Here is a 19,246-nt window from a genome sequence, read left to right as displayed (position 1 = left end):
TGGAGAGAGAGAGACAGAGAGAAAACAAGCAAAATGGATTAACTTCATACTTGTCCCTTCATGCACATTACTACTGCCCTTGCCTCTCAGTTCTTCACACTAGCCCTAACCCTCTCCTGTGCAGCCTATTATGCTCAGCTCTCCTCTCCTCATACCCTATGGCAGCAGTTCCCAAAGTTACTTCCCAAAGTTACCTGTGCCCTTTGTTCACAGCACCCTGTGTCAACAGTGCCATTGTGTGAGAACTGTGCAAGAATGCCTGTGAGATCTCTGTGAGATTGCACAAGGTTTTGCGTTATCTCGGCCCAGTGAACCAGGAAGAAAAGGCCATGTGGCACCCCTGTGAGTGTGCCATGGTGACCTCAGTTGCTGCAGCGCACAGTTTGGGAACCACTGCCCTATGGTAAATAAGTCTAAGTATGTGTTACAGAGAATAGGGTGCAATCCCTTACTTTGAAGAGGCCTCTGTGAGTGCCACCCAACTGCAGGATGTAACACACGTCCCATTGGCACAGCTATGCCAGTGATGGAAAGTTGGTTAGGATTTGGGCCATATAATCAGATATTCTTCCCTGCTCACTCTTCCTCCATTTCACTTCCTTTCCGGTGTGTGGCTTTCCAAGATTGTAAGCACCTCAGGGAAGAGATCTGTCCTTTTATGCTTTGTAAATCACAACACTGATGTTGCTGAAATAACAATAGTAAGTAACTCAATAGTAACCCATCACAGTAAAATTCCCTCCCTCCTTTGGCTTACGCCTGTCTGTTGCAGGGAACTGTTGTGCAGATGCTGATCCTTTAAGGTGATGATTGCTCTTGGTCTTTCAACAACAGCTGCCAGCTTTAGGTTAGTGGAGCCAAAAGAACTGGGATAGATGAGAAAGGTGAAAATCAACCAGGAGTTTCAAAGTGTTAATCTGTCATTATGAACAGTTGTGTTGGAAGCAATTTTAATCTGTGCTGGAGGTATTTATTTTGTTTTACTCTGATTAATTGAAGATATTGTTTTCTGTAAGCTGTATTGTGGAATTATATGGGTTAAAAATTGCATAAAAACTGCTAAAATAAATAAAACAGACTCAGGCTTCCCACATTATATTCCATCTCCCTGCACAAAAATGATTTTCATATTCTGTTATGTGTGATATATCATGCCAGTTGGGTTTTTTTTTAAGTTCTAAAAATTTTAAATTTGAAAATCTAAAATAGTAGGCCTTAGTAAGAAGATACTAATGTGACCAAAGATACTAGTGACCAATGGTGATAGATTCTCATCTGGGAGATGTGAGGACCGGATCATCCATGGGGCCAGCTGAGGGGGTTGCCTTAGGCAGCCTCCAGTCACATGCCTGCCTCCACATGCTCTCTCCTCTTCCTGCTGCCTAGATTCAAAAAGGTAGAGGGAAACAGAATGGAAGAGGAGGAAGTGTGGATAGGGTGGGTTACAGCATGAGAGACGCTCTCTACTCCCTTCTTCACACATCCTCCTCCACATGGTTCCTCCCTTTTTTCAAATTTAGAAAATGGGGAGGGGGGAGGAGTGGCAGGCAGCCACTTGTGTGCTGCCAGCCCTATAATACTGCATAAAGATCAAGGCTGGCCCTGTTTCCAGGAAGAGAAAAATCAGGAGGCTTCTTGGGTTGAGGCTGCCCTCAACCCAAGTTAATTCACCTTTCATCTTTAGTGCTCCATTCCAAGAGTTGGACAATCACAGAAGAGGTGCTGTCCAGGGGCTGGGAATCCAGATACCACACCAGAGTCTACAGGGAAAACAAGAATACAGTATAGGGTTCCAACTGTAATGTGCTCCAACTGTCTTTGTCAGGGGAAATTCACAGTTCCTTGCAGTTTGGTCCTAAATCAGGGAGGTGACTTGAAGAAGCCTCTGACCAGACAACTGGTATCTGGTTAGTACCTCTGCTAGCATTATGGAGATCCATCAGAGGTCCCAGATACATCTTTCTCAGCCACTGGGCAGTCACCTGTGCTGTTAGCACCTGTTGCTGCTGACTGGTGGGCTTTAAGCAGCCTGACTGGAATGCTTCATCAAATGCTTTGTGCAGTGGGATGAAATCATGTAAATAGGTGTGAGAAGACAGATGTATTGGGTGTGTTAGGTGATGATGCCTGCAGGCTCCTTTCTGGAGTTGCTCTGAAGTGCAGTTTCTAAGCAAAGGGGGTATTCTGCAGATTTCTTTCTCCCCCTGCACATTCCCACCAAACAGCCTATTACCTTCCTGCCCATGTCTCCCATGTCTTAAGAAGACCTGCTACCAGATACCACAAGGTTGGAAAGCTTCTTGGAGCTGGAAGACGCAACTGCAGCCATATTAAACTGGAACATGATATCCCAGAATCCTTTTGGCTTAGGGAATCAGAAGACTCCAGAGGGCCAGTCTCATGCCCCTGGAGGACATAACTGCCAAGTATGTGCAAAGTCTATGGCTCTCCCGCAGTCCGAGTCATTTTTCATTGAGTGAGGCTGCCAGCTCAGATGCCTGCAGGTGTGCTGAAGTTATCGGCCTGTTCTTGGGTCTGAGTTCCTGCTGTGGATATATGATTACACCATTACTAGGGTTATGGCACTGACCTCATTCCAAAGGGGATGTTGATCCTTCTGTATAACTCTTGTTCTCCTTTCCAAATCTAAGAAAATAAAACAACCTGTAACTGATGACTTGCCGTTGATTCCCTTCTACTTCCCAGTTCACTGGTTACAAGGCTGATTGAAAGACTGAAATTGACACACTGGGATGGTGATTGATCATCCCCCTTGTGCTTTCACAAAAAAACACAACTGGGTCCTGGATGAAATTGGCCTCTGGGCTCATTCTGACAGGTGCATTTGCATTAAAGGTGCATTTGGCACCTTTAAACTTGTTGAAGGGATCGTGATGCAAGTGGAACAGGGTAGATCTGCATTAGGGATGAAAAATGAACAAGGTAAAGAACAACAAAAATCAATGAAGAATAAAACAGAGGCGATTAAGACACTTTCCATCACACTTTACAAAGCCTCAGAAAATAAGTAAAGGTTTTGCTTTTGCTGGGTAACAAGATGGAAAGAGGTATGGTAAGAGATAAGAACACACGAGTATGCTCTTATGTTCTTATATGCTAGGAGAATCTCACTGGGAAGAGCCACAGCCTGGTGAGCCCAGTGGTCAAGGATGTGAGCATCAAGGCTTATGCTGGTGGTCCAAGTTACTAGTTTCTTTTATAGAGCAAGCAGGTATAGTGCTGGATGAGGTGCTGATGGCCAGCTCATAAGAACATCCCCGCTGGATCAGGCCATAAGCCCAACTTCCTGTATCTCACAGTGGCCCACCAAATGCCCCAGGGAGCATACAAGACAACAAGAGACCTGCATCCTGGTGCCCTCCCTTGCATTGGCATTCTGACAGAGCCCATTTCTAAAATCAGGAAGTTGCACATACACATCATGGCTTGTAACCCATGATGGATTTTTCCTCCAGAAATTTGTCCTATCCCCTTTTAAAGTCATCCTGGCCAGATGCCATCACCACTCCCATTATCTTCTTGCTCACTTTACAAGAAGAAAATGATGGGGCTGAAACTGACTAGAGAGGTTGGACAGGTGGGGGGGGGGCGCTGTTTCATTATTCCAAAGCAGCTAGGAACACATTACTTACCTCTGAAGGTGGCAACCACACAGGTGTCGGGTTGAACAGCAATTTCAGGAGGTATATATGCAGACACAATAACAATCTTCAGCATATTTGGTTCCTCTCTGTCCCCTTTTGCCTCAGTGTATATTCCTGAATAAACAAATGGATGATCCCCTCTTCAGTTCTTCCACCACAATTTCTTTAATTCTGTCTCTCCCCCAAGTCTGCCCCCCCAAACTCTCTGGTTTTGTCCTAGCAGACTCCTAATGACACCAAAACATTTTCAAGCTTAAGTCCCTCTGAGTCTTTCCTCAGCATTCCCAAGCCAAAGGCAATATACATTCTTCTGTATCCAGGATGTTGGGTTAATGTAAGTTGACATCACAAAGTAGATATGAAGTCACACTTCTCAGATGTGATGTCATAATAGGGAGGCCAGAATAATCTCTCTACCATCAACTTATGGACTGGGTTGCCTTTGGGTGCTTTTAATTGGCTAATTAATTAGCTACTTAAGGATGTTTTGATCAGGGGAGCTGGAATAGACAGGCCATTAACTGGCTGACTGCAAACTTTCTGCTCTTTTAAATACTAATTTAAGAAAATATTTTGACCAAGCAACATAATACTGCTGAATAAGTGAGAATAATTGATTTTCTTAAATTATTTGTACAACAAGTAAAATGCACAGATGGTTTTACAGGGGAATATTCTTGATTATCTGTTGAAGATTTACACATAATTTGATGTTGAGAGTTTATGGTGTTGAGAGATTCAGGCCCAGGGAGTCAATAATACACACACATCCTTCCCTCCTTAAACTCAGTCTCTGAAACACACATTCCCCCCCTCCCAAAATAATAATAATAATAATAATAATAATAATAATAATAATAATAATAATAATAATAATAATAATAATAATAATAATAATAATAATATTTTTTAAAGCTGTTCTTCCCCCACTCGGAGCCAGGGAGAGTTCAGCAACGCCCCCCTGTGGCAACTGATGAACTGCCTCTCCTGGTGCTTTACAGAGTGGGTCATTTGTGCATGCTCCCTTAAGGGGGTGTTTAGGGGTCTTTAGGGTATATTAAGGTATATTAAGGGTATATTAAGGTATATTAGGGTATATTAAGGTGTCTTTAGGAGGTAGAAAAGGGTCTTTAGGGGTTCTTTATGGGTCTTAAGGGGGTATATTAAGAGCTCTTTGGGGTTTTTTAGAGGTATTAAGACATATTTGGGGTCTTTAGGGGTCTTAAAGGATATGACTGTGCAGGGGAAACTTTACCTTACTCTACTAGGGGTTCTTTGTTAATGGGTCTTTAGGGTATATTAAGTAGTCTTAGGGGGTATTAAGATGTCTTTTAGGAATCTTTATGGGTTATTAAGGGGTCTTTGTGGGGTTATTAAGGAATCTTTAGGTGTTATTAAGGGATCTTTAGGGTGTTTTTGATGCACGATAACAGGATTGTCAGTTATGCTATAGTATGCTTACCTGAAACGTAAACAGCATGGTTTTGATCGCTCGGTTTGTGTAAGTTCAACTTGTCCAAGCAAGTTCAACTTGAGTAAAAAAAATGGTTAAAATGGTTTCGGTTTCCCACGAACGGTTTGCTGGATTTGGCTGCGTGCCGCAGTGTTCTCAGCACAACAGATAAGAATGCATTTGAATGAAGAGTCTTTGTTTTCAGACCACAGGAAAAAAAAATATATTCCAGCAGTTTGAACATTCAGGTTGAAGGCTTCTTCAGAGCACCACTTGCACACACACATGCTAGAAAGCAAATATTCACACCAGCTCTCATAGAAACCACTAGGAAGCTTAGCTCTCCTTCTATTTCTTGTTCTTCATTTTAAAACCAGTCTTGTGTATACCACTTATACTTGTGTACCACAAGTGTATATTGTGTATGCACACAAGTGTACACAAGCAAATGTATATTGTGTATGCACACAAGTGTACACAAGCAAATAGTAATATTTTAAGTGAGTCGTGGTAGTCTAACAGCAATAAAAGGTTTAAGCCAACATATCCAAGCTATTTTCCAGTTCACATCAAAGCACTTCCAGATTAACACATTGCAAAGATCAGGTTCTCAAAGAAAATGCAGAGGTAGCAGTTTTTGTTTTTAGCAGAGCTAGCAACCTTTTTAGCAACAATTTTGTTGCATTTCGAAGGCCAGAAGAACGTATGATGAGATGGGGTCAGCTTTTGAACTAAGGGGTTGCAGTACCACCTACGGCCTGCTCAAATCTGTATGAGATGTACGAAGTGAACTGGCTGAATTGTCTCCATGTCTGTGTTTCAATCTCTGCATTACAAACTCTGCGCATGAACTGGAGGTTGTCCATGACTTTGTGTACCTTGGCTCAATGATCTCCTACACTCTTTCTCTCGATACCGAGCTAAACAAGCGCATCCGTAAAGCAGCTACCACGTTTTCCAGACTCACAAAGAGAGTCTGGTCCAACAAGAAGCTGACAGAATATACCAAGATTCAGGTCTACAGAGCTTGCGTCCTGAGTACACTTCTGTAGTGCAGCGAGTCATGGACTCTTCGCTCACAAGAGGAGAGGAAACTGAGCGCTTTCCACATGTGCTGCCTCCGATGTTCCACATCCTCGGCATCACCTGGCAGGACAAAGTTCCAAACAACACAGTCCTGGAACATGCTGGAATCCCTAGCATGTATTCACTGCTGAAACAGAGATGCCTGCGTTGGCTCGGTCATGTCGTGAGAATGGATGATGGCCGGATCCCAAAGGATCTCCTCTATGGAGAACTCGTGCAAGGAAAGCGCCCTACAGGTAGACCACAGCTGCGATACAAGGACATCTGCAAGAGGGATCTGAAGGCCTTAGGAGTGGACCTCAACAAGTGGGAAACCCTGGCCTCTGAGCGGCCCGCTTGGAGGCAGGCTGTGCAGCATGGCCTTTCCCAGTTTGAAGAGACACTTGGCCAACAGTCTGAGGCTAAGAGGCAAAGAAGGAAGGCCCATAGCCAGGGAGACAGACCAGGGACAGACTGCACTTGCTCCCGGTGTGGAAGGGATTGTCACTCCTGGATTGGCCTTTTCAGCCACACTAGACGCTGTGCCAGAACCACCCTTCAGAGCGCGATACCATAGTCTTTCGAGACTGAAGGTTGCCAATAATGTGTTTCAAGGAGGGAACCCCAGATTGTAATAAAAGCTAAAGGGGGCGTTTTGCTGCTTCTCTTCTCCCCACTTCTGATGCTTGCAGTCTCCTTTGGAGACGTGGATGGATTTACCACCTTTTGCTGATGGATTACAATAAAGGCCTGGATTTGATCACCTTTGTCTATTTGGAACCTGGGATTACCGTGCAACATCTGGGATCTCTTGTAACATCTTGGTTTTTGTACCTTGCAACATTTTAAGAGAGTATTAGGGGCCTTTAGGGAGTATTAAGGTGTCTTTAGGGCAGCGGTTTTCAAACTCTCAGGAGCCATGTGCGAGCGCCTGCAGGGCTCCCCAGGTCAGGGAAAGTGAGAGTTGAGAGATGCGCTCTGCCACTGCAAAACCAGAAGTGGAGCACGATCTCTCCACTCACTTTTCCTGACCTGGGGAGCCCTGCAGGCGCTCGCGCACAGCTCCCCGCACCCAGGGACGGCTGCTGCAGGGACTGGAGGGTGCACCTCAGTCCCGTCAGAAGGGAAAGTGGAGCAATTGCGCTTCGCTTCCGGTTTAGAGGAGGCGAGGCGCGATCGCCCCACTCTCACCTTCCCTGACCTGGGGAGCCCTGCTGAAGGTCGTGCAGAGCTCCCCGCACCCCTGGGAGGCTGCAGGAGGCTTGGGCTAGTGTACCCAAGCCCCTGCAGCCCCCCATAGCGGTGCGATCCTGGGGATCACACCGCTGCCTCCTCCCTGCCTCCTGGCTGCCCCCGCCCCTTAGGGGGAAAGGGACCAGGACCCTCAGGCTGGGGCATCGTGACGCCCCTGTTTGAATACCACTGCTTTAGGAGGTATAAAGTGGTCTTTAGGGATAAGAAGGGGTCTTTAGGGGTTCTTTAGAGGGTATTAAGGTTTCTTTGGAGGTCTTTAGGGGGTATTAAGAGGTTGTTACTATTAAGGGTTCTTTTTGGAGTATTAATAGGGAGTAACAATAGGTATTTAGGAAGTTTTCAGGGATTTTAAGTAGTCTTTAAGGGTCTTTAGGAGTTAGTAATGAGTTTTAAGTGGGTCTTTAGGAGTTTTAAGGCATCTTTAGAGTGTCGTTAGAGGGTCTTTCCATGGTCTTTAGAGGTATTAAAGGGTCTTTAGTGGGTATTTGGATGATGTTCAGGGATGTTCAGGCATCGTCCCACCCTTAGATCGGTAGCTTCCCAGCTGCTGAAGGATGCCATTCTGGAGAAGAGGGAAATGATCCCCTGGGGAAACCCCTTCTTCAGGGAACGGGCCCACATCCAGTCACACTAAGGATACGGAAGGAGGTGGGTTGGGGGCTGAAAAACCAAAATTTCACATATAGGCTAATGGGTTCTGAACTGTCTGTGGCAGATCAAGAGAGAGATCTTGGGGGGAGGGGTGGACAGCTTGATGAAAGTGTCAACCCCATGTGCGGCAGCAGTGAAGAAGGCTAATGCCATACTTGGGATCATTAAAAAAGGTATTGAGAATAAAACAGCTAATATTATAATGCCATTGTACAAATCGATGGTAAGGCCACACCTGGAGTGTGGCGTCCAGTCCTGGTCACCACATATCAAAAAGGATATAGTGGAAATAGATACAATGCAGAAAAGAGCAACCACAATGTTGACTTGGCTGCGGCAGCCCAGACCCATTCTGCAGACCCATTCTGGGCAGGAAAAATGGGGGCATTCTCACCCCTGGAATGGCACCGAAGGGCCCCCTTCAGACATTCAGATGCCTGCAAAAACTTAGTTCTGCCACCCCCTCTCTAGCTACGTTACCACCCCTTCCACTCTGTCCTTCTCTTCCAATGTGGCTGACCTAATGGACGGGCCAGCCCTAGCTGTATACCACTTCTATCTCTGTCCTAACTCACAGCGCCCAGAGTTAGGTGGAAAAATTAAAAACCTGCTCTCTTTCTGTATGACCACAAGATGTCCCCACTTGCTAGCTGATTAGGCCATCATCTATTCCAAGGGCTAGCATTCTAATATACAATGTATATCTCCTTTTTCAGTTTTTAAACTATTACTTTAAACTACCGAAACCCACTCCAAAAGTTTGGGCTGAAATGATCTATGATAAAGCCAAATATCATAGCTATTTTAAACAACATCTGATAAGAAGGGCACTGTTATTTGACTGGGAACAAATAAGGTATAAAGTTTACGAGAAAATTCCTAGATGGGTTAAACCATTGGAAATCAATACAAGACCAATGTGGCTGCGAGGTTCACAGAATAAGAGATATGATGAATTATTAGATGAGAAAGCAGATCTTTACTCAAAAGAAATATTGTGGGAGAAAGGGATTACTGGATTGGTTGACGGAACTACAAATTAAAACAAGATGGATGAAAGATAAAAAAGAAGGTATCTACCTAGAGGAGACTGAATTTGATAAAATATTTCTATCAAATGAGGAACATTATATTAAGAGGATGTACCACTATCTGTTAAGTATGGAAATGGAAGATGAATTGGTAAAAGAGGTGATGATCATATGGGCAAAAAATATTGGACATAACATAATAATGAACAATTGGGATCAGCTTTGGAAGAGAAATATGAGGATAATTAAGGCAGCAACAATGAAAGAAAACATATACAAAATTTTTTATAGATGGCACCTATCTCCAGATAGGTTGGCAAAAATGTATCCTGGTATATGAAACAAATGTTGGAAATGTAAAGAGGTAAAAGGATCTTTTTATCACATGTGGTGGCTTTGCCCTAAGGCAAAAGAATTTTGGGGAAAAATACATAGAAATATCCAAACTATTTTCAATTGTGTAATACCCTTCCAACCAGAATTGTTTCTATTGAACATTTTCCCTGAAAGCTATAACAATGATTTCAAACACACTTTGTTATATGTAATCATTGCAGCAAGATTAGTCTATGCCAGGATGTGGAAGAATTCAGAAATTCCCAGTGTAGAGATGTGGATTGAGAAACTGTACGAGATTGTCAAAATAGATGTGTTGATGGAAAGATTGAGGGATGGCGAGATGGAGAGAATACAGACATTGTGGAACCTGTTATATGAATGGTTGGATAAACGATTATGAACTATTGAAGTATGATAATTATAGAAACAAAATAGTATTAGCTACATTTCTGCGATTCCCTAGTGTTTTTCCCTGAATATATGTATTTGTGATTTTCCCTGTACCCACGCCTTAAATAAAAATTAAAAATAAAAAAATAAAAAAAGTTTGGGCTGAAATGGAGCTAGCTCTCCAAATGAAGTATAATAAGTATAATCAAAATAGAAAAAAAATGTTGCAGAGGAAAAGCATGTTAATGAAGAAATTTAAAATGGATGTTTTTAGTCATTGTATAGTGGGGCATGGTAATGGCTCTTGGAGCGGGTCATGATGACTTCCTATACTTCAAAATTTGCCAGTATAGCACTGCCCAGAACAGCATTATATCTAGGGCAGCAATTTTCAATGTTTTTCTTCCCAAGGCGCATATGGTCTTCGTCTCTCTGATGTCACTTTCTGAAGAATTATCTGGGTTCTGCTGCAGATCCCAGAAGAGTTTTTCCGTGATTTTCAATGCTGAGCTCCAAACTGCACACCTGCACACACCTGCACACCTTCCATGGCACACCAACTTGCTCGGCATATTGGTTGAAAATTGCTGATCTAGGGTAATATGAGGAAAAAAATTACAGCTGCCAGAAGGTGACTTCAAGAGGGGCTGTGCCATTTGTTTTCATAGAATCATAGAGTTGGAAGGGTCATCGAGTCCAGCCCCCCTGCCTTAGGCAGGAAATCCTCTTAGAGCATCTCCAACAGGTGCTTGTCAAGCCTCTGCTTGGAGCTCTCCAGAGGAGGAAGAGTCCACCACCTCTCTCGGCAATCTGTTTCACTGACAAACCGCCCTGACTGTCAGGAATTTTCTCCTGCTGTCTAATGGAAATCTCCTCTCTTCGTTCTCATTTTAAGCTTTAAATTCTGTTTAAAAGAAAAGATTCACCACTGCTGCCTGGCTACAGTGATGGGATAGTCACAGTGACTCATAGTAACACTTCATTGAATATAGCAAAATTAATCAATCCATGTATGTGAGTAGCATGTGAGTACTGATGGTTACATTTCAAGATGGTGCTTAGAGATTCTCACCCAGCTTCCCAAAGCCTGAATTTACATGTAGATGTAGGACTGAGTTGCATGTTCTTCAGAATATATTTTTTACTCTAAATTGGAAGGGCAATTCCAGATGGGATAAAATGTTTTGAATTTTTTTTGGCTGTCTTTGCCTATTTCATGTCCTGTTCCAGAATGGCAAAAGTCACATTCCCAGGAGTGCAGGCAACTGGTATGCACAATTTTTTTCCCCAAGCAGGCTTCCCAATGAGGGCAAAAGGCTTCACTCCAATTAGCTTCATGAGGATATAGAATAAGGGCAATGATCCCTGCTCCCACTTTGAAGCCTCTTTGGGGAGGGGGAATGAGGCCAGCCAGCTTCAGGGACTCTCAAGAGCACATTATACCAACATGATGGGCCTGGAATGGGTCCCTTTTCCTTTCAATTAGTGAAATATCATTACAATGGGTGTCGCTATTATTTGTGGATGGAATCGTGGCTTGGCTTGGGGAGTGTGGACTGTAACACCTTTGGGGATGGTGATACCACTAGTGGGCAAAATTTTGGAAACCTTTTTGAAAATTTTTATTTATGAATAATACCATTGTAACATTAGAACAGTAATTTCATGCAGAATGTAATGAAACAAATGGTGTTGAATTATCTGTATTCTATCAAATGTCACTGCCAATTAACCAAAAAAGAACATATAACTGCCTTATGTAACAAAAAGTGGCTTTACTTAACTCCAGATTGACCAATGAGAGTTCTGTGAGTCAATGAGGTGTTGTTATGACACAGCAGGGAACCAATGAAGTGTTACTATGAGCTCTCATTTCCATGTATCAGAGCTAATTCAGTTGTGCAAGTGTCATCAGGTTGGTCACTGGGTTTTGGTTAGTTACTGATTTCTTGGGTGACCTTTACTGCTATACAAACAAACAAACAAACAAACAAACAAACAAACAAAGTGAATGGGGTGGCACCATCCCTAGTGATGCCACTGCATATGATATTATAATTTATTCTGTGTGGAATGAGGTCCATCATGGGAGTGTGCAATGAGCTCTTGCACTGGGCGATGCAAACCCTAGTGAAGACACTTCTGGGATGGAATATAGCATCCAAATTCTGGGGTGGGAAGACAAGGGGTCTCTGCAAAATATGCACTGAAGTCATTCATCAAGGCTTGCAGGAAAAAAAGCAACACCTGTTTGCATAACCAAAAAGCACAATCGCAACACAGACATTGTGCAACATTGCAACAAAGATAATGTGGACAGGATCTCAAGAAAAGGTACCTTGGAATGGAAGCATATCAGCCCTATTTTCCCAAAGAAAGAAAACTATATAGAGAAAATCCAAGAAATAATCAGAAGTGTAAACACAAAGGTAGATCAAAACCTTGTAGCTTCTCCTGGTAACCCTGACTCATCTTAACTGAATGCCATCAGCTGCCCACACAGAAAACTCTCCTTTGCAAGCCAGCCATACAGGCAATGCACAATAAGTGGTTGATGATATTCAGCACCTACAGAAATTCACCAGCACGAGAGAGTTCCAAGCTCGGGAAGCACGTCAAGATCTTTCCTCCCCTGCTTTCTATCCCAGGGCTTTATTAGCTCAATGCAAGATTTATTGACTGAAAACCACAGGTCATCACTGAAGATTACCACAAGAGAATTATCCTTGTGGCCAATAAAAGGATGACCAAAGAAAGCAGAGCAGCACTTCCAAATGAGTTGAGTTCTGGCTGATTTGCAGCCACCCATTGGGATCTTGAGATTGCAGGGTGGTGCAACCTTCAGTTCCTGTTCATTCCAGAGATTAGTTTGAGCATCCCTGAGAGCATCTCTCAGGAATTTTTTTTCTTCCTCTACCCACAAAATTGAGACTCAGGACCGATACCCTGTGATGGCAGCAGACCTACTTGCCTAAACAGAGATCATGTATAAAGCAGGGGTTTGGAGTCTGAATTTGAGAACTAAAGAGGCACATGTGAGAGCTGAACCTCCCACCCCATAACCTGCCCCATTTACACAGTCTCATGGAGGAGAAGTCTTTTGGTGGTTATTGATCATAGTGTCTACATCAAACCTCCATATTTGGGGCAGTCTACCTCTCAGTATCTGTTCCTGGGGAGGCCTGTTACCTTCACACCCTGATTGTGAGATTTGCAGGCAGAATGTGGAAAACAGGTTGCTATTTCCTATGTTTGTGTCGAGTGGGGGGGCAGTGTACATTTCCCATCAACAAAAATAAATTTTTTTGTTTTCTAAATTAAACAGAAGACATGGGAAAAAAAACAGATTAAATTTTTAAGGACTCCAAGGGGAAGGACTGTCAACTCAGTTCTAAAGCTGAACATAGATTATTGGGCTTAACATGCAGCCAGAAGGCATCCTGATCATTCTAAGCAGTTTCAAGGGTGTACTCTCTCTCTCTCTCTCTCTCTCTCTCATTTGGAGTCCAACTCCCAAATCACAACATTATTTTGTTTTTGAAGGCTGGGAGCAAATTTGCAAACTGTTCTCTTAAGATCAAATTTCCTGTGTTCAAATCACCAGTTCAAAGATCTTTCTTCATAGGTATTAGTTCAAGAAAGTTGAAAGACAGTATCATTTGAGGCAGCAGAAAGAAATGGAGCACAAATCAGAGCCAGAGGAATGATGCCATTTCTAATCCCAAGAAAGCAGGTGCATACACCGCAACTTTCTAGCAGTAGTCTGGCTTCTGGACAGAACAGTTAATGTCTGGGCGGGGTGATCAGAGCCATTTTAAAGCTCAATCTTCAAGATGCTGCTTGCTTTTCAGCATAATGTAGAGACTGCAATTGGTTTCAAACAAGATTTGTGCACCAAATTACTACCTCCAGTAATTTGAGAAGTACTTGAGAAGTACTTGAGAATTTGAGAAGCACTTGAGAAGTAATTTGATACTACTTTGCCCTCAGCTGTAATATAATTTATGCAGGGGTTCCCCCCCTTTCATTTTATTTCTTTAGTTGAAGTACAGTCAGACCCAAGGCTTGTTTAACTACATGGTGTCAGATCCCAGAGGCATCTTCTTTCAAATACAATACAGGGAGATTGAGCATGCTAAGAAACTGGCAAAATCAACTAGGTTTGTTCAGAAAACGTGCAGCCCCTCCTTACCTGTTCAACTCAGAGTCACTTCATTATCTCTGCCTTTGACTCAGGTTCTGCTGGAGGTTCTTAGCTGGTCCTACAGTCCCGCCTGACTGGCAAAAAAGCAATCACATTGTTTCCACAGATTCAGAAAGAGTCGGTCCCTGGCTCAACTCCAATGCTTTTTCCAAAATGGCATTTGCTGCAGTTTTCCTAAGCTGTGCATCCATCACTTTATAATCCTGAGATGACATATAATATGAAGTCATTCTACCAAAGCAATTCCCCCACCCCCAGCCCCAATTTGATGTCATTTGCATCCACAAATATATAATGCACTCATAGGTCTCTCGCACTCAGACACAAACACAGGTTTTCAATATAAACAAATCCTGGCATTTTTTTTGCAGAGTTAGGGCAGAGTTAGACTTTCAGGTGACTGGCACTTGATCATCAAGAGTTTCTGATTTCAACAGTTTAATAACAACAAAGACTACTGTCTTCCAGTCACTTACTCACCTGATCTGTGGGCTAGTTGCATATCTTTGAGCCTCAGTGTTCCCCAGTTGTAAAATGTATTAAAACTGTAAAATAAAATTCTCTGCCTTGGCCTTGTGCAATAATTACTTCTCTATCAGCCTTGGTGTTCCTCTCCTGAAAATAGGAATGTCAATTGGTTGCCTTTGACCAGAGATCTAGGCAACTATGCTGCCCAGGTGTTGAGTTTGATTCCCTGATCTGTAGTCACTGAAATGTAGATTTGTTCATGCAAGTTATTCCCATAACTGGTGGAAGATTTAGGACAAAGAAAAGGAGGCTCTTCTTTACACAGCATGTAATTTTCCTGTGGAATTCAGTGCCACATGATGGAAACAATGGCAAACAAATTTTGCCATTTCAGAGGGTATTGAGTGCAAATTCTGTCAAAAGCAAAGACAATTTGGGGCAGGGAGCAGAAAGCAAACTAGAACAGTGTTTCTCAAACTTTGGGTTGGGACCCACTTGGTGGGTTGTGAGCCAATTTTAGGTGGGTGCCCATGCATTTCAATATTTTATTTTTAATATTTTAGACGGTGCTCCCATGGTCTGCATTTGAGGAAATGTGACAGACCTGTACTTTTAATGGGCTATTGCGTATATGCTTTTAACAATGATAGTAAATGGCACTTACTCCTGGCTAAGATTGCAGCCTAGGATTGTTAAAAACTTTCCTGCTTGATGATGTCACTACCAGTCATGACATGACCTCCTGTGGGTCCCAACAGATTCTCATTCTAAAATGTGGGTACCAGTGCTTAAAGTTTGAGAACCACTGAACTAGGGGATTGTTGCCAAATGCCCGATTGTCTATGTATGCCTATTGTTGGCATCCTTCAGTCTCGGAAGACTATGGTATTGCGCTCTGAATAGTTGTTCTGGAACAGAGTGTCCTCTCCAGTGTGAGAAGCCCATGCAAGCAAATCCCCCCTCTCCATGTCACTGAAATGGTCCAATGGAAAGGCAGATGCCAATACAGTTGGTTCCAGCGGCGTTGCAGGAGTTGCCAGAACTTGACTGTGTTCAGCCATGAACTGCCTCAGGGACTCCGGCTCCGGATTTGGCCTCGAGGTTGACTCCTGAAGCCTTTTGCATAACTGGATGTAGCCCTGAGGCAGTGGAGGTTTGGGGTCAGAGGTTTTCTTCTCTCAGATGAGCTGCCTTCCTAGGCCGACGGGTCCCATCTACCCAGTGGCTATTTAGTCACCTCTTACAACAAGTACAGCCAAACTGAGGGCCTATTCTTATCCCCAGCCCCCAGGGGAAAAGCCCCCTATGTATAGGCATATGTAGGCATATGTATGCCTAGGCCTGTCTATGAAGGGCACTGTGCTCATTCCCACACACAGTGCAGGTACAGGCTGTAAGTTCTTTTCAAGAAACTTGAAAAGTCAAGAAACTTGAGTCCAAGTCTTTTCAAGAAACAAACTGAATTGTGGAAGTGGCAAAAAAAAATGCAAACAAGCACACACACAAAACAGAGTCTTGAGTCTATTCAAGTCTTCATTTTTAGGGTTAAACCATTGAATCTTGAGTCAATGCTCAAGTTTTTGACACACATGACTCAAGTCTGTATGAGTCACAAAAAATGTGTGTTTTCATGAAGAGTCTTAGAAATCCAAGTCGTGGTCCATCCCTGCTAACACCAATTTGTTAGCTAGACCAAGGATTACATTCGTTGTCTCATGCCCTTGCTGTTTTCTTTGGAAGCACCTTGTCTTTGTAACTCATCACATCCAGATATCTACATGATTCAGTCTTTCCTGCTCCTTAAGAAGCATCTCAAGATGCATCTATTTTCCCAGAGGGAAGATCAGGGAAGGCAATAAAAGAGAGATAAGCTTTGCATCTCTCATATTCCATTGTCTCCCCCCACTCTCTTCCCCCCACTTTCTGAATGCATCCAACTATTTACATTATAAGCTGGCAGACAAAGTCTTTTTGTTTGTACAACACTTAGCAGTGTTGCACAAACAGTGAACAGTGAAATAATAATAACTGAAGTTCAGTGAGTGACTTTAACCCAGCCTAACCTACCTGGCAGGGTTGTTGTGAAGATAAAAACAGGGAAAACCGCCTCTTCTGCTCTAGACTCCTTGGAGAAAGGGCAAAATAAACATAATTAATTGTAACAATAAAAACCCCAATTCAAATATTGATACTCTTGATTCCCTTACAATTAGTTAGAGACCTCAATTCCCAAGACCACCTTAGCAACATGACACAACATGACTTGCATGAACTTGGTATGAAGAGCAAACAGAGGTTGAATTCAGCCCCCTGCAGTGCGGACAGGCCACTATATCAGCATCCCTGATATAGCGACCCTCTCTGTCACCCCACCGACTGCATTCAGTTCCCATTTCCAAGTGGCAGTGGCCTCCAGTGCACCATGGCAGTTGTGGGAAAAGAATGTTTATCATCAAAGCTAACTGACTTTTTTATGACAGGTGATTCCTGTACCTGTTGAGATTCTATATTTTGTTAACTAGAATCCCAATAACAGTTATCTGTGACTCTTGTTAATCTCTTTTTTTGTGAAGCTGAATGAGTCAATATTCCAGGAGGTTATGCTCCTGAGCACTAGGAATATTATCCACATCTACAATGAAGCCTCCTGACCTTGGCATGCACCTACAAACACTACCAAATTATGTACTATACACCTGACCATCTGGTTCCCCTCCCCATTCTCTGTGGCAAGGGATGTGCAGGTCCATGGCTACAATCTTCCTTAATTGGCCTACATGGCTGCTATGCTTTTGTGGCACTCATTGCCATCCAGCTCATGTGATGATTAATGAGAAGGTTCTGATTTCTCTTTGTCCACTTGAATTTCTGAGATCAGACCTTGTCAGGGACTCTGGCAAACTCTTCCTGCAGAACAAGCTCCGGTTTCTGCGGCACCACAGACTTTCCTCCTCTCAAACCAGTTTTTGCCACGTTTACTCACTTCAAGGGAGTGTTTGCCTGGGCTTGGCCTCCTCCCTTCCTAATGTTAGCAGTGGACCACCCCCACCCCCATTAGCAAGGGACACTTGCTGACCGTCACAGCTGTTCCACAACAGGAAGAGTTTGCCAACTGAATGAAGTCAGGATGGTAAGTAGGACTCTGCTAATGGGGGGTCCTTGATACCTGCAGGGCTGCTATGTGGAAGACAGAGTGGGCTTGTGCTCTGCTGCTCTGGAGTAGCCAATTTCAGCCACTGTGCTATGGCACACTGGAGTGCTGTTGATGGTCTGCAGGTAGTTTGGGGGTGGGTCATTCGTTAGTAGGGCCACTGGGGGATGTGAGGCTCTGCTGTCAATGTGTGTGCCTTGTCAATGGTCAAAAACCGATGGTGTGCCTTGACAATTATAGCACTGTCTCAGTGTGCCACGAGATGAACAATGGTTGAAAATTGCTGCTCTGGAGGAAAGGACCAGAGAAAGAGCAGAACTTGCAATGCGGGAAATTAAATGCTCAGAAGCCATTCCAGACAGGGGGAGCAAACTGGAAGTAAATGCCAGGGAAAACCCAGAGATGAGGTGAATGCTTTCATTTTGGTCCTCATGCCCAGAATGGCTCCAAGGGGAGCAGCCGCTTGCATGCTGTGAGGAGGCTCCCTGCAAAAGTTAGTGGTTTGCACCCCTGCTAGCTACACCATCCTATCCCAGAAGCCACCAGGCTGCTAGACTTCCTTCTTTTGGTTTCATCCTTGGTTCTTGTTTTGTTTTCCTTCTCTGGTACCTCGTAAAAATCCTCATTTCACTCTGAGAAAACCATTAAACAATGCTTAAAAATGGTTCAAAACAATTAAAAATGAGTGTCTTTTGATTGTTCCGCCAAGTCGAGTCTTCAATCAAATTGGTCAAGTAGACAAACTTCATGGCCCCAAAATTTGGCTTACCAACTAAACTTGCTGCTGCTACTCTTCTTCTTCCTTCTCCTCTGAGGAGACTCCAGTCCAGAAACCGGTTAACAAAGATTTGTTCAGTAGTTTTTGCTTGAGAGGCATGTAGCACAGATCCAGGTTTTTCCCTAATATTTGTTTGATGGCAGGTTGATCAAGAAATATTCTCTTTGTCTCTCATTCTGTCTGTTTGGCAGCTTCATCAGCTCACATGTCTATGAATGGCCACAGTCTCATATGATGCAAATTCTGTCATGAAATTCAAAACACAAATTTGTCGTCGTCCCCAAATCTGAAAACCTTTTTCGCTGATTAACTTTTTGTGTTTCCTCTTTTCCAGAAAGTCCTGCTCATCCTGATGGTCTTGTGCCTCATGCTGACCTTCTGCGAAGAACTTTGTTTCAATATTTTGCCCAAATTAGGGATGATAAATTGTACAATTCTTATCTTATTATTTTGAGCATAGAAGTATTCCAATCATGAGAAAATTGGGCTCTAGAAAGGATCTTCCTGCTTCAAGCTGGGGGTTGGACTAGATGGCCTTGAGAGTCTCTCCCCACACTATTAGTCTTCAAACTAACAGGGGTCTCCAAAATTTTTGGCCAGAGGGCCACATGAAATTTTTTCCAGCTGAGGGCTGGAAAAAAATTTAAACATAAAACTATAAACTATAAAGTTTAAATATAAACTTTATATATATATAAAGTTGTTTATTATATTGTTTATATATAAAGTTACATAAACAAATTAGAGATGGAACTTAAGATGAATGAATAAATGAATGAGTGAATGAGCTTCCAGTC

The 19,246-nt window shown here is 43.1% G+C and overlaps 1 protein-coding gene across 1 annotated transcript in view; it reads right to left on the bottom strand.

Moving 5' to 3' along the window:
- FER1L5 (fer-1 like family member 5) overlaps positions 1–3,738 on the bottom strand; it is a 65,315-nt gene extending 61,577 nt beyond the window's left edge. The window contains exons 1-4 of the mRNA XM_066639645.1: positions 3,654–3,738; positions 2,591–2,646; positions 1,672–1,760; positions 758–866 (exon numbers count right to left, since the gene is read on the bottom strand). Of these exons, the coding sequence (XP_066495742.1) occupies positions 758–866; positions 1,672–1,760; positions 2,591–2,646; positions 3,654–3,738 (339 nt within the window). The remainder of the gene's footprint in view (positions 1–757; positions 867–1,671; positions 1,761–2,590; positions 2,647–3,653) is intronic.
- Between the last annotated feature and the right edge of the window lie 15,508 nt (positions 3,739–19,246).

The sequence above is a fragment of the Tiliqua scincoides genome, chromosome 11 (genome assembly GCF_035046505.1).
Source record: "Tiliqua scincoides isolate rTilSci1 chromosome 11, rTilSci1.hap2, whole genome shotgun sequence".
Taxonomy (NCBI): Eukaryota; Metazoa; Chordata; class Lepidosauria; order Squamata; family Scincidae; genus Tiliqua; species Tiliqua scincoides.
This window is presented reverse-complemented; position numbering and strand designations above follow the sequence as displayed.